General features: G+C 46.1%; 1 protein-coding gene across 1 annotated transcript in view; it reads left to right on the forward strand.

The window, feature by feature from the left end:
* LOC135524800 (bcl-2-related ovarian killer protein homolog A) overlaps positions 1-14867 on the forward strand; it is a 49617-nt gene that overhangs the window by 15817 nt on the left and 18933 nt on the right. The window contains exon 2 of the mRNA XM_064952626.1: positions 2294-2422. Coding sequence (XP_064808698.1) covers positions 2294-2422 — 129 coding nt within the window. The remainder of the gene's footprint in view (positions 1-2293; positions 2423-14867) is intronic.

The following is a 14867-nucleotide window of genomic DNA, read 5'->3' on the forward strand; positions in this document are numbered from 1 at the left end:
TATTTAGTGCACTACTTTTGACCAGAGCCCCTGGATCAGGTGCAGCTGACCTGCTGCAGCTAATAGCAGAAATTATACTAGTGTAAAGGAAGATAACTTTACTGAAAGATTTAGTGCCTGAACTAGTAGCTACAGCACTAATGAACGGGGAAGTCACTAGCGTGGGGTCGAGATCTGTTTGTACGGTCTTGTCAACTTCATATGGTTGACGAATTACCATAGGAGTGGTCTATAGAAAGAGATCCTATTAACATAGCATTCTGATTCCTCATTCTATGAGGCTTTACAGCAAAAACGCTCCTCAGACCAGACTGGGAAACCAAACCACCTCACTGGCTCACTACAAGAGGTCTTCACGGGTCAAAACAATGTGGACCCGTTCTGAAATGGACCTGGGGCTTTCATACCCGGACCTGATCTGAGACCCGTTCTGAAATGGACCTGGGGCTTTCATACCCGGACGTGATCTGAGACCCGTTCTGAAATGGACCTGGGGCTTTCATACCCGGACCTGATCTGAGACCCGTTCTGAAATGGACTGGGGCTTTCATACCCGGACCTGATATGCATAAATATATATTTTTTAAATAGAGACCCATTTTGAATGGTCCCGAGGACAATTTAACCCATCATTATTTGACCCTGCTGGTCATCTATGAACATTTGAACATCTTGGCCATGTTCTGTTATAATCTCCAACCGGCACAGCCAGAAGAGAACTGGCCACCCCTCATAGCCTGGTTCCTCTCTAGGTTTATAATCTCCACCCGGCACAGCCAGAGGAGAACTGGCCACCCCACATAGTCTGGTTCCTCTCTAGGTTTCTTCTTAGGTTCTGGCCTTTCTAGGGAGTTTTTCCTAGCCACCGTGCTTCTACACCTGCATTGCTTGCTGTTTGGTGTTTTTAGGCTGGGTTTCTGTACAGCACTTTGATATATCAGCTGATGTAAGAAGGGCTTTATAAATACATTTGATTGATTGAACCTGTTCCATATAGATCTGGTCTGATCCAGACCCGGTCTGATCCGTTTGTGTACTTTATTAGCCAGAGATTATAATGCTGGAGAGGAGGGAGAGAGAGGCAAAAGTGACCAAGCCGACTATCAGCTGCCATAGCTAGGTTATTTATCATCAAATATGATTACGTAGTACCTATCTTGACTGCATCAACACGAGAGAAGCTAGTCATGCTCGCTAACATTAGGCTGGAGAATATGAGCTTTCTCATCCTGCAGTTACACACAACAAAAACAACTCCATTTAGAATATAAAGCAGACGACCTGCTGGCTTTTGGTCATTGTTGCCTCTTCCATTGAATCTCCTAACTTTCCCGATTGGCTCACTACCTGTTCTGTGGTTCCCTAGGTGATGAGTTATATTACCCGATTGGCTCACTACCTGTTCTGTGGTTCCCTAGGTGATGAGTTGGAGTACCCGATTGGCTCACTACCTGTTCTGTGGTTCCCTAGGTGATGAGTTATATTACCCGATTGGCTCACTACCTGTTCTGTGGTTCCCTAGGTGATGAGTTATATTACCCGATTGGCTCACGTTCTGTTCTGTGGTTCCCTAGGTGATGAGTTGGAGTTCCCGATTGGCTCACGTTCTGTTCTGTGGTTCCCTAGGTGATGAGTTGGAGTACCTGATTGGCTCACTACCTGTTCTGTGGTTCCCTAGGTGATGAGTTATATTACCCGATTGGCTCACTACCTGTTCTGTGGTTCCCTAGGTGATGAGTTATATTACCTGATTGGCTCACTACCTGTTCTGTGGTTCCCTAGGCGATGAGTTATATTACCCGATTGGCTCACTACCTGTTCTGTGGTTCCCTAGGTGATGAGTTGGAGTACCTGATTGGCTCACTACCTGTTCTGTGGTTCCCTAGGTGATGAGTTATATTACCTGATTGGCTCACTACCTGTTCTGTGGTTCCCTAGGCGATGAGTTGGAGTACCTGATTGGCTCACTACCTGTTCTGTGGTTCCCTAGGTGATGAGTTGGAGTACCCGATTGGCTCACTACCTGTTCTGTGGTTCCCTAGGTGATGAGTTATATTACCTGATTGGCTCACTACCTGTTCTGTGGTTCCCTAGGTGATGAGTTGGAGTACCTGATTGGCTCACTACCTGTTCTGTGGTTCCCTAGGCGATGAGTTGGAGTTCCTGATTGGCTCACTACCTGTTCTGTTTCCTAGGCGATGAGTTGGAGTACCTGATTGGCTCACTACCTGTTCTGTTTCCTAGGCGATGAGTTGGAGTACCTGATTGGCTCACGTTCTGTTCTGTTTCCTAGGCGATGAGTTGGAGTACCTGCGACCCAACATCTACCGTAACGTAGCTCGTCAGCTGAACATCACCGTTGCGTCTGAGAGCGTGGTGTCTGATGCCTTCCTGGCTGTGGCTGCAGAGATCTTCTCCACCGGTAGGTCAATAACTATTCATTACCACACCAGTAGGACTAACCCTCTCTGACAACAAGCTTGGGGCAAACAAACAATTGCCCATTTGACATGAATTGCGGTTATTCGGATGTGATTTCTTTTCAGCAGCGTGTTTCCATCTACTATCTACGATATGGTGGATTCATAACCAGGCCAGCTCAGCTTGATTTGGCTTGGCTCGGTTCGGCGTAGTACCGTGACATATATTTGAATGTCTGGACGACATTACTCTGATTATAATGTATCTGGGTTGTTACATGATGCCGGTGGCAATGTCAGTACAGAGTTCTTGTATCGTGGCAAATATTAGCACAGATATTTATGACAAAAGGGAAGTAAGGAAACACAGAGGATGTTGGGGGTCTTTTAGCGGTGTGCTTTGTTTAGAACAGGAGGAACTAGTGGATTCATTATCAAACACAATGAAGATATTTCAACTTCGGGAGCACTTTGCTTGATTCACTTCAAGGAAGACCAGCTCTCAGTGTGGTGTGGTACCTTTCTTTCACCACTCTTTAAAACGATTTACTGACAGGGGCCAAAGCGAACCTCTGTGGGAGAACGGAGAAATAGACCACTTCTGATATTTTTGTACACATTCAGTCTTTTTCTGTCTTTAGGTTTAGATTAAAAGCTCATTAAAGCTTCAGGGGATTTTACCACGTAAACACACTCTGAGCAACCTGGAGCCTGTAGAGGACAGATTGAGACTCAGCCATGAGCCTGTAGAGGACAGATTGAGACTCAGCCATGAGCCTGTAGAGGACAGATTGAGACTCAGCCATGAGCCTGTAGAGGACAGATTGAGACTCAGCCATGAGCCTGTAGAGGACAGATTGAGACTCAGCCATGAGCCTGTAGAGGACAGATTGAGACTCAGCCATGAGCCTGTAGAGGACAGATTGAGACTCAGCCATGAGCCTGTAGAGGACAGATTGAGACTCAGCCATGAGCCTGTAGAGGACAGATTGAGACTCAGCCATGAGCCTGTAGAGGACAGATTGAGACTCAGCCATGAGCCTGTAGAGGACAGATTGAGACTCAGCCATGAGCCTGTAGAGGACAGATTGAGACTCAGCCATGAGCCTGTAGAGGACAGATTGAGACTCAGCCATGAGCCTGTAGAGGACAGATTGAGACTCAGCCATGAGCCTGTAGGGGACAGATTGAGTCTCTGTACAAAGAGTCTCTAGAAGCCTGAACACTCATTTGTCCAGGAGCCAACTCTAGGCTGGCCCATATTGGGTTAGAAAATGCACATGCCAGAGGTAATTACAAATGACAGACTGTTCTGTTAGGCCCCACCTAGCCCAGGGAGTTTACTCCACAATTTAATCAGCCTCCTCCAGAGTAATTCCCTACAATCTCCACCCTGCTACGGTAACAGTAACTCTGCAACAAAAGGCAATTAAAGGGATAATTTTGACATTTGGGCAATTAAGCACTTTTTCCCCCCTTCCGACTTACCAAGAGTCCGATGAACTCATGGCTACCATTTCTATGTGTCTGTGTGCAGTTTGCAGGACGTTGACGGTAGTTTCTGGAGCCAATACTAACTAACTAACTAACTAACGAACTAACTAACTAACGAACTAACTAAAGTCTACCAGAGCAGCTAGCATATTAGAAAAAAAGGCCTTAAAAAATGTAAGTATAGAAAAGGGGCATAGTTGCCAAAATTTAAAAATATCCCTTTAAGGAGGGCAAACATCAGTCATTTGTTCCAAATTTCCCCCTATTCCCTTTATAGTGCACTACTTTAGACCAGCCCATAGGGAACGAGGAGCCATTTGGGATGCAAACCAGGCCATGATCTTAACTGAATTTACTGTCTGAAATGGCTAAAGTATTCTACAGAGAACCATAACTGTGGTTTTAAGCAGACAGACGTACAGTAAGTGGCGACAACAGGATGGTGAAATGAGATCATATCGGTGTACTGGGCATCCTGTTAGTAGCAAGAAAAGCTGCAGAGCCTTTCTTAGGGATTTCTCCTGTTGTTACTCTGCTGTTGACCTAGTCCTGTTGTTGACCAAGTTCTGTTGTTGACCTAGTCCTGTTGTTGACCTAGTCCTGTTGTTGACCTAGTCCTGTTGTTGACCTAGTCCTGTTGTTGACCTAGTCCTGTTGTTACTCTGTTGTTGACCTAGTCCTGTTGTTGACCTAGTCCTGTTGTTGACCTAGTCCTGTTGTTACTCTGTTGTTGACCTAGTCCTGTTGTTGACCTAGTCCTGTTGTTGACATAGTCCTGTTGTTGACATAGTCCTGCTGTTGACCTAGTCCTGCTGTTGACCTAGTCCTGTTGTTACCCTAGTCCTGTTGTTGACCTAGTCCTGTTGTTGACCTAGTCCTGTTGTTGACCTAGTCCTGTTGTTGACCTAGTCCTGTTGTTGACCTAGTCCTGTTGTTACTCTGTTGTTGACCTAGTCCTGTTGTTGACCTAGTCCTGTTGTTGACCTAGTCCTGCTGTTGACCTAGTCCTGTTGTTGACCTAGTCCTGTTGTTGACTTAGTCCTGTTGTTGACCTAGTCCTGTTGTTACTCTGCTGTTGACCTATTCCTGTTGTTGACCTAGTCCTGCTGTTGACCTAGTCCTGTTGTTGACCTAGTCCTGTTGTTACTCTGTTGACCTAGTCCTGTTGTTACTCTGTTGTTAGTCCTGTTGTTGACCTAGTCCTGTTGTTGACCTAGTCCTGTTGTTGACCTAGTCCTGTTGTTGACCTAGTCCTGTTGTTGACCTAGTCCTGTTGTTGACCTAGTCCTGTTGTTACTCTGTTGACCTAGTCCTGTTGTTGACCTAGTCCTGTTGTTGACCTAGTCCTGTTGTTGACCTAGTCCTGTTGTTGACCTAGTCCTGTTGTTGACTTAGTCCTGTTGTTGACCTAGTCCTGTTGTTACTCTGCTGTTGACCTATTCCTGTTGTTGACCTAGTCCTGCTGTTGACCTAGTCCTGTTGTTGACCTAGTCCTGTTGTTGACCTAGTCCTGTTGTTGACCTAGTCCTGTTGTTGACCTAGTCCTGTTGTTACTCTGTTGTTGACCTAGTCCTGTTGTTGACCTAGTCCTGTTGTTACTCTGTTGTTGACCTAGTCCTGTTGTTACTCTGTTGTTGACCTAGTCCTGTTGTTGACCTAGTCCTGTTGTTACTCTGTTGTTGACCTAGTCCTGTTGTTGACCTAGTCCTGTTGTTACTCTGTTGTTGACCTAGTCCTGTTGTTGACCTAGTCCTGTTGTTACTCTGTTGTTGACCTAGTCCTGTTGTTGACCTAGTCCTGTTGTTGACCTAGTCCTGTTGTTGACCTAGTCCTGTTGTTACTCTGTTGTTGACCTAGTCCTGCTGTTTACCTAGTCCTGTTGTTGACCTAGTCCTGTTGTTGACCTAGTCCTGTTGTTACTCTGTTGTTGACCTAGTCCTGTTGTTGACCTAGTCCTGTTGTTACCCTAGTCCTGTTGTTACTCTGTTATTGACCTAGTCCTGTTGTTACTCTGTTGTTGACCTAGTCCTGTTGTTGACCTAGTCCTGTTGTTGACCTAGTCCTGTTGTTACTCTGTTGTTGACCTAGTCCTGTTGTTGACCTAGTCCTGTTGTTGCCCTAGTCCTGTTGTTACTCTGTTATTGACCTAGTCCTGTTGTTGACCTAGTCCTGTTGTTACTCTGTTGTTGACCTAGTCCTGTTGTTGACCTAGTCCTGTTGTTGACCTAGTCCTGTTGTTACTCTGTTGTTGACCTAGTCCTGTTGTTGACCTAGTCCTGTTGTTGACCTAGTCCTGTTGTTACTCTGACCTAGTCCTGTTGTTACCTAGTCCTGTTGTTGACCTAGTCCTGTTGACCTAGTCCTGTTGTTGACCTAGTCCTGTTGTTGACCTAGTCCTGTTGTTACTAGTCTGTTGTTGACCTAGTCCTGTTGTTGACCTAGTCCTGTTGTTACTCTGCTGTTGACCTATTCCTGTTGTTGACCTAGTCCTGTTGTTGACCTAGTCCTGCTGTTGACCTAGTCCTGTTGTTGACCTAGTCCTGCTGTTTACCTAGTCCTGTTGTTGACCTAGTCCTGTTGTTGACCTAGTCCTGTTGTTACTCTGTTGTTGACCTAGTCCTGTTGTTGACCTAGTCCTGTTGTTGACCTAGTCCTGTTGTTGACCTAGTCCTGTTGTTGACCTAGTCCTGTTGTTTACCTAGTCCTGTTGTTGACCTAGTCCTGTTGTTGACCTAGTCCTGTTGTTACTCTGTTGTTGACCTAGTCCTGTTGTTGACCTAGTCCTGTTGTTGACCTAGTCCTGTTGTTGACCTAGTCCTGTTGTTACTCTGTTGTTGACCTAGTCCTGTTGTTGACCTAGTCCTGTTGTTGACCTAGTCCTGTTGTTGACCTAGTCCTGTTGTTGACCTAGTCCTGTTGTTGACCTAGTCCTGTTGTTGACCTAGTCCTGTTGTTACTCTGTTGTTGACCTAGTCCTGTTGTTGACCTAGTCCTGTTGTTACCCTAGTCCTGTTGTTACTCTGTTGTTGACCTAGTCCTGTTGTTGACCTAGTCCTGTTGTTGACCTAGTCCTGTTGTTGACCTAGTCCTGTTGTTACTCTGTTGTTGACCTAGTCCTGTTGTTGACCTAGTCCTGTTGTTGCCCTAGTCCTGTTGTTACTCTGTTGTTGACCTAGTCCTGCTGTTTACCTAGTCCTGTTGTTGACCTAGTCCTGTTGTTGACCTAGTCCTGTTGTTGACCTAGTCCTGCTGTTTACCTAGTCCTGTTGTTGACCTAGTCCTGTTGTTGACCTAGTCCTGTTGTTGACCTAGTCCTGCTGTTTACCTAGTCCTGTTGTTACTCTGCTGTTGACCTAGTCCTGTTGTTGACCTAGTCCTGTTGTTGACCTAGTCCTGTTGTTGACCTAGTCCTGTTGTTGACCTAGTCCTGTTGTTACTCTGTTGTTGACCTAGTCCTGTTGTTGACCTAGTCCTGTTGTTGACCTAGTCCTGCTGTTGACCTAGTCCTGTTGTTGACCTAGTCCTGTTGTTACTCTGCTGTTGACCTAGTCCTGTTGTTGACCTAGTCCTGTTGTTGACCTAGTCCTGTTGTTGACCTAGTCCTGTTGTTACTCTGTTGTTGACCTAGTCCTGTTGTTGACCTAGTCCTGTTGTTACTCTGTTGTTGACCTAGTCCTGTTGTTGACCTAGTCCTGTTGTTGACCTAGTCCTGTTGTTACCTAGTCCTGTTGACCTAGTCCTGTTGTTGACCTAGTCCTGTTGTTGACCTAGTCCTGTTGTTGACCTAGTCCTGTTGTTGACCTAGTCCTGTTGTTACTCTGTTGTTGACCTAGTCCTGTTGTTGACCTAGTCCTGTTGTTGACCTAGTCCTGTTGTTGACCTAGTCCTGTTGTTGACCTAGTCCTGTTGTTGACTAGTCCTGTTGTTGACCTAGTCCTGTTGTTGACCTAGTCCTGTTGTTGACCTAGTCCTGTTGTTACTCTGTTGTTGACCTAGTCCTGTTGTTGACCTAGTCCTGTTGTTGACCTAGTCCTGTTGTTACCTAGTCCTGTTGTTGACCTAGTCCTGCTGTTTACCTAGTCCTGTTGTTACTCTGTTGTTGCCCTAGTCCTGTTGTTACTCTGCTGTTGACCTAGTCCTGTTGTTGACCTAGTCCTGTTGTTGACCTAGTCCTGTTGTTGACCTAGTCCTGTTGTTACTCTGTTGTTGACCTAGTCCTGTTGTTGACCTAGTCCTGTTGTTGACCTAGTCCTGTTGTTGACCTAGTCCTGTTGTTACCCTAGTCCTGTTGTTACTCTGTTGTTGACCTAGTCCTGTTGTTGACCTAGTCCTGTTGTTGACCTAGTCCTGTTGTTACTCTGTTGTTGACCTAGTCCTGTTGTTGACCTAGTCCTGTTGTTGACCTAGTCCTGTTGTTACTCTGTTGTTGACCTAGTCCTGTTGTTGACCTAGTCCTGTTGTTGACCTAGTCCTGTTGTTGACCTAGTCCTGTTGTTGACCTAGTCCTGTTGTTACTCTGTTGTTGACCTAGTCCTGTTGTTGACCTAGTCCTGTTGTTGACCTAGTCCTGTTGTTACCCTAGTCCTGTTGTTACTCTGTTATTGACCTAGTCCTGTTGTTGACCTAGTTCTATTGTTGACCTAGTTCTGCTGTTGGCCTAGTCCTGTTGTTGACCTAGTCCTGCTGTTGACCTAGTCCTGCTGTTGACCTAGTCCTGTTGTTGACCTAGTCCTGTTGTTGACCTAGTCCTGTTGTTGACCTAGTCCTGTTGTTGACCTAGTCCTGTTGTTACTCTGTTGTTGACCTAGTCCTGTTGTTGACCTAGTCCTGTTGTTGACCTAGTCCTGTTGTTGACCTAGTCCTGTTGTTGACCTAGTCCTGTTGTTGACCTAGTCCTGTTGTTGACCTAGTCCTGTTGTTGACCTAGTCCTGTTGTTGACCTAGTCCTGTTGTTACTCTGTTGTTGACCTAGTCCTGTTGTTGACCTAGTCCTGTTGTTGACCTAGTCCTGTTGTTGACCTAGTCCTGTTGTTGACCTAGTCCTGTTGTTGACCTAGTCCTGTTGTTGACCTAGTCCTGTTGTTGACCTAGTCCTGTTGTTGTTGTTGACCTAGTCCTGTTGTTACCTAGTCCTGTTGTTACTCTGTTGTTGACCTAGTCCTGTTGTTGACCTAGTCCTGTTGTTGACCTAGTCCTGTTGTTGACCTAGTCCTGTTGTTACTCTGCTGTTGACCTAGTCCTGCTGTTGACCTAGTCCTGTTGTTGACCTAGTTATTGTTGGCCTAGTCCTGTTGTTGACCTAGTCCTGTTGTTGACCTAGTCCTGTTGTTGACCTAGTCCTGTTGTTGACCTAGTCCTGTTGTTACTCTGTTGTTGACCTAGTCCTGTTGTTGACCTAGTCCTGTTGTTGACCTAGTCCTGCTGTTGACCTAGTCCTGTTGTTGACCTAGTCCTGTTGTTACTAGTCTGTTGTTGACCAAGTCCTGTTGTTGACCTAGTCCTGTTGTTGACCTAGTCCTGTTGTTACTCTGCTGTTGACCTAGTCCTGCTGTTGACCTATTCCTGTTGTTGACCTAGTCCTGTTGTTGACCTAGTCCTGCTGTTGACCTAGTCCTGTTGTTGACCTAGTCCTGTTGTTACTCTGTTGTTGACCTAGTCCTGTTGTTGACCTAGTCCTGTTGTTGACCTAGTCCTGTTGTTGACCTAGTCCTGTTGTTGACCTAGTCCTGTTGTTGACCTAGTTCTATTGTTGACCTAGTTCTGCTGTTGGCCTAGTCCTGTTGTTGACCTAGTCCTGCTGTTGACCTAGTCCTGCTGTTGACCTAGTCCTGCTGTTGACCTAGTCCTGTTGTTGACCTAGTCCTGCTGTTGACCTAGTCCTGCTGTTGACCTAGTCCTGTTGCTAGTCCTGCTGTTGACCTAGTCCTGTTGTTGACCTTGTCCTGTTGTTGACCTAGTCCTGTTGTTACTCTGCTGTTGGCCTAGTCCTGCTGTTGACCTAGTCCTGTTGTTGACCTAGTCCTGCTGTTGACCTAGTCCTGTTGCTAGTCCTGCTGTTGACCTAGTCCTGTTGTTACTCTGACCTAGTCCTGTTGTTGACCTAGTCCTGTTGTTGACCTAGTCCTGTTGTTGACCTAGTCCTGTTGTTGACCTAGTCCTGTTGTTGACCTAGTCCTGTTGTTGACCTAGTCCTGTTGTTACTCTGTTGTTGACCTAGTCCTGTTGTTGACCTAGTCCTGTTGTTGACCTAGTCCTGTTGTTGACCTAGTCCTGTTGTTGACCTAGTCCTGCTGTTGACCTAGTCCTGTTGTTGACCTAGTCCTGTTGTTACTCTGTTGTTGACCTAGTCCTGTTGTTACTCTGTTGTTGACCTAGTCCTGTTGTTGACCTAGTCCTGTTGTTACTCTGTTGTTGACCTAGTCCTGTTGTTGACCTAGTCCTGTTGTTACTCTGTTGTTGACCTAGTCCTGTTGTTGACCTAGTCCTGTTGTTACTCTGTTGTTGACCTGTTGTTGACCTAGTCCTGTTGTTGACCTAGTCCTGTTGTTGACCTAGTCCTGTTGTTGACCTAGTCCTGTTGTTGACCTAGTCCTGTTGTTGACCTAGTCCTGTTGTTGACCTAGTCCTGTTGTTGACCTAGTCCTGTTGTTGACCTAGTCCTGCTGTTGACCTAGTCCTGTTGTTGACTCCTGTTGTTGACCTAGTCCTGCTGTTGACCTAGTCCTGTTGTTGACCTAGTCCTGTTGTTGACCTAGTCCTGTTGTTGACCTAGTCCTGTTGTTGACCTAGTCCTGTTGTTGACCTAGTCCTGTTGTTGACCTAGTCCTGTTGTTACTCTGTTGTTGACCTAGTCCTGTTGTTGACCTAGTCCTGTTGTTGACCTAGTCCTGTTGTTGACCTAGTCCTGTTGTTGACCTAGTCCTGTTGTTACTCTGTTGTTGACCTAGTCCTGTTGTTGACCTAGTCCTGTTGTTGACCTAGTCCTGTTGTTACTCTGTTACTCTGTTGTTGACCTAGTCCTGTTGTTGACCTAGTCCTGTTGTTGACCTAGTCCTGTTGTTGACCTAGTCCTGTTGTTGACCTAGTCCTGTTGTTGACCTAGTCCTGTTGTTACTCTGTTGTTGACCTAGTCCTGTTGTTGACCTAGTCCTGTTGTTGACCTAGTCCTGTTGTTACTCTGTTGTTGACCTAGTCCTGTTGTTGACCTAGTCCTGTTGTTGACCTAGTCCTGCTGTTGACCTAGTCCTGTTGTTGACCTAGTCCTGTTGTTGACCTAGTCCTGTTGTTGACCTAGTCCTGTTGTTGACCTAGTCCTGTTGTTGACCTAGTCCTGTTGTTGACCTAGTCCTGTTGTTGACCTAGTCCTGTTGTTGACCTAGTCCTGTTGTTGACCTAGTCCTGTTGTTGACCTAGTCCTGTTGTTGACCTAGTCCTGTTGTTGACCTAGTCCTGTTGTTGACCTGTTGTTGACCTAGTCCTGTGTTACTCTGTTGTTGACCTAGTCCTGTTGTTGACCTAGTCCTGTTGTTGACCTAGTCCTGTTGTTACTCTGTTGTTGACCTAGTCCTGTTGTTGACCTAGTCCTGTTGTTGACCTAGTCCTGTTGTTGACCTAGTCCTGTTGTTGACCTAGTCCTGTTGTTGACCAAGTCCTGTTGTTGACTCTAGTCCTGCTGTTGACCTAGTCCTGTTGTTGACCTAGTCCTGTTGTTGACCTAGTCCTGTTGACCTAGTCCTGTTGTTGACCTAGTCCTGTTGTTGACCTAGTCCTGTTGTTGACCTAGTCCTGTTGTTGACCTAGTCCTGTTGTTGACCTAGTCCTGTTGTTGACCTAGTCCTGTTGTTACTCTGCTGTTGACCTAGTCCTGTTGTTGACCTAGTCCTGTTGTTGACCTAGTCCTGTTGTTGACCTAGTCCTGTTGTTGACCTAGTCCTGTTGTTACTCTGCTGTTGACCTAGTCCTGTTGTTGACCTAGTCCTGTTGTTACTCTGTTGTTGACCTAGTCCTGTTGTTGCCCTAGTCCTGTTGTTACTCTGTTGTTGCCCTAGTCCTGTTGTTACTCTGCTGTTGACCTAGTCCTGTTGTTGACCTAGTCCTGTTGTTGCCCTAGTCCTGTTGTTACCTAGTCCTAGTCCTGTTGTTGACCTAGTCCTGTTGTTGACCTAGTCCTGTTGTTGACCTAGTCCTGTTGTTACTAGTCTGCTGTTGACCTAGTCCTGTTGTTGACCTAGTCCTGTTGTTGACCTAGTCCTGCTGTTGACCTAGTCCTGCTGTTGACCTAGTCCTGTTGTTACTCTGACCTAGTCCTGTTGTTGACCTAGTCCTGTTGTTGACTAGTCCTGTTGTTGACCTAGTCCTGTTGTTACTCTGCTGTTGACCTAGTCCTGTTGTTGACCTAGTCCTGTTGTTGACCTAGTCCTGTTGTTGACCTAGTCCTGTTGTTGACCTAGTCCTGTTGTTACTCTGCTGTTGACCTAGTCCTGCTGTTGACCTAGTCCTGTTGTTGACCTAGTCCTGTTGTTGACCTAGTCCTGTTGTTGACCTAGTCCTGTTGTTGACCTAGTCCTGTTGTTGACCCTAGTCCTGTTGTTACTCTGTTGTTTACCTAGTCCTGTTGTTGACCTAGTCCTGTTGTTGACCTAGTCCTGTTGTTGACCTGTCCTGTTGTTACTCTGTTGTTGACCTAGTCCTGTTGTTGACCTAGTCCTGTTGTTACCTGTCCTGTTGACCTAGTCCTGTTGTTGACCTAGTCCTGTTGTTACTCTGTTGTTTCCCTAGTCCTGTTGTTGACCTAGTCCTGTTGTTGACCTAGTCCTGTTGTTACTCTGCTGTTGACCTAGTCCTGCTGTTGACCTAGTCCTGTTGTTGACCTAGTCCTGTTGTTGACCTAGTCCTGTTGCTAGTCCTGCTGTTGACCTAGTCCTGTTGTTGACCTAGTCCTGTTGTTACTCTGCTGTTGACCTAGTCCTGTTGTTGACCTAGTCCTGTTGTTACTCTGTTGTTTCCCTAGTCCTGTTGTTGACCTAGTCCTGTTGTTACCCTAGTCCTGTTGTTGACCTAGTCCTGTTGTTGACCTAGTCCTGTTGTTGACTAGTCCTGTTGTTGACCTAGTCCTGTTGTTGACCTAGTCCTGTTGTTGACCTAGTCCTGTTGTTACTCTGACCTAGTCCTGTTGTTACCTAGTCCTGTTGTTGACCTAGTCCTGTTGTTGACCTAGTCCTGTTGTTGACCTAGTCCTGCTGTTGACCTAGTCCTGTTGTTGACCTAGTCCTGTTGTTACTCTGTTGTTGACCTAGTCCTGTTGTTGACCTAGTCCTGTTGTTGACCTAGTCCTGTTGTTACTCTGTTGTTGACCTAGTCCTGTTGTTGACCTAGTCCTGTTGTTACTCTGTTGTTGACCTAGTCCTGTTGTTGACCTAGTCCTGTTGTTGACCTAGTCCTGTTGTTACTCTGTTGTTGACCTAGTCCTGTTGTTGACCTAGTCCTGTTGTTGACCTAGTCCTGTTGTTGACCTAGTCCTGTTGTTGACCTAGTCCTGTTGTTGACCTAGTCCTGTTGTTGACCTAGTCCTGCTGTTGACCTAGTCCTGTTGTTGACCTAGTCCTGTTGTTGACCTAGTCCTGTTGTTGACCTAGTCCTGTTGTTGACCTAGTCCTGTTGTTACCTGTCTGTTGTTGACCTAGTCCTGTTGTTGACCTAGTCCTGTTGTTGACCTAGTCCTGTTGTTGACCTAGTCCTGTTGTTGACCTAGTCCTGTTGTTACTCTGTCCTGTTGACCTAGTCCTGTTGTTGACCTAGTCCTGTTGTTGACCTAGTCCTGTTGTTGACCTAGTCCTGTTGTTGACCTAGTCCTGTTGTTAACCTCTGTTGTTGACCTAGTCCTGTTGTTGACCTAGTCCTGTTGTTACTCTGTTGTTGACCTAGTCCTGTTGTTGACCTAGTCCTGTTGTTACTCTGTTGTTGACCTAGTCCTGTTGTTGACCTAGTCCTGTTGTTACTCTGTTGTTGCCCTAGTCCTGTTGTTACTCTGCTGTTGACCTAGTCCTGTTGTTGACCTAGTCCTGTTGTTGCCCTAGTCCTGTTGTTACTCTGTTGTTGACCTAGTCCTGTTGTTGCCCTAGTCCTGTTGTTACTCTGTTGTTGCCCTAGTCCTGTTGTTACTCTGTTGTTGACCTAGTCCTGTTGTTGACCTAGTCCTGTTGTTACTCTGTTGTTGACCTAGTCCTGTTGTTGACCTAGTCCTGTTGTTGACCTAGTCCTGTTGTTGACCTAGTCCTGTTGTTGCCCTAGTCCTGTTGTTACTCTGTTGTTGCCCTAGTCCTGTTGTTACTCTGCTGTTGACCTAGTCCTGTTGTTGACCTAGTCCTGTTGTTGACCTAGTCCTGTTGTTACTCTGCTGTTGACCTAGTCCTGTTGTTGACCTAGTCCTGTTGTTGACCTAGTCCTGTTGTTGCCCTAGTCCTGTTGTTACTCTGCTGTTTACCTAGTCCTGTTGTTGACCTAGTCCTGTTGTTGACCTAGTCCTGTTGTTGACCTAGTCCTGTTGTTACTCTGTTGTTTACCTAGTCCTGTTGTTGACCTCGTCCTGTTGTTGACCTAGTCCTGTTGTTACTCTGTTGTTTACCTAGTCCTGTTGTTGACCTAGTCCTGCTGTTTACCTAGTCCTGTTGTTACTCTGTTGTTGCCCTAGTCCTGTTGTTACTCTGCTGTTGACCTAGTCCTGTTTTTGACCTAGTCCTGTTGTTGACCTAGTCCTGTTGTTGACCTAGTCCTGTTGTTGACCTAGTCCTGTTGTTGACCTAGTCCTGTTGTTGACCTAGTCCTGTTGTTGACCTAGTCCTGTTGTTACTCTGTTGTTGACCTAGTCCTGTTGTTGACCTAGTCCTGTTGTTGACCTAGTCCTGTTGTTACTCTGTTGTTGACCTAGTCCTGTTGTTGACTAGTCCTGTTGTT

The sequence above is a fragment of the Oncorhynchus masou genome, chromosome 31 (assembly GCF_036934945.1).
Source record: "Oncorhynchus masou masou isolate Uvic2021 chromosome 31, UVic_Omas_1.1, whole genome shotgun sequence".
Taxonomy (NCBI): domain Eukaryota; kingdom Metazoa; phylum Chordata; class Actinopteri; order Salmoniformes; family Salmonidae; genus Oncorhynchus; species Oncorhynchus masou.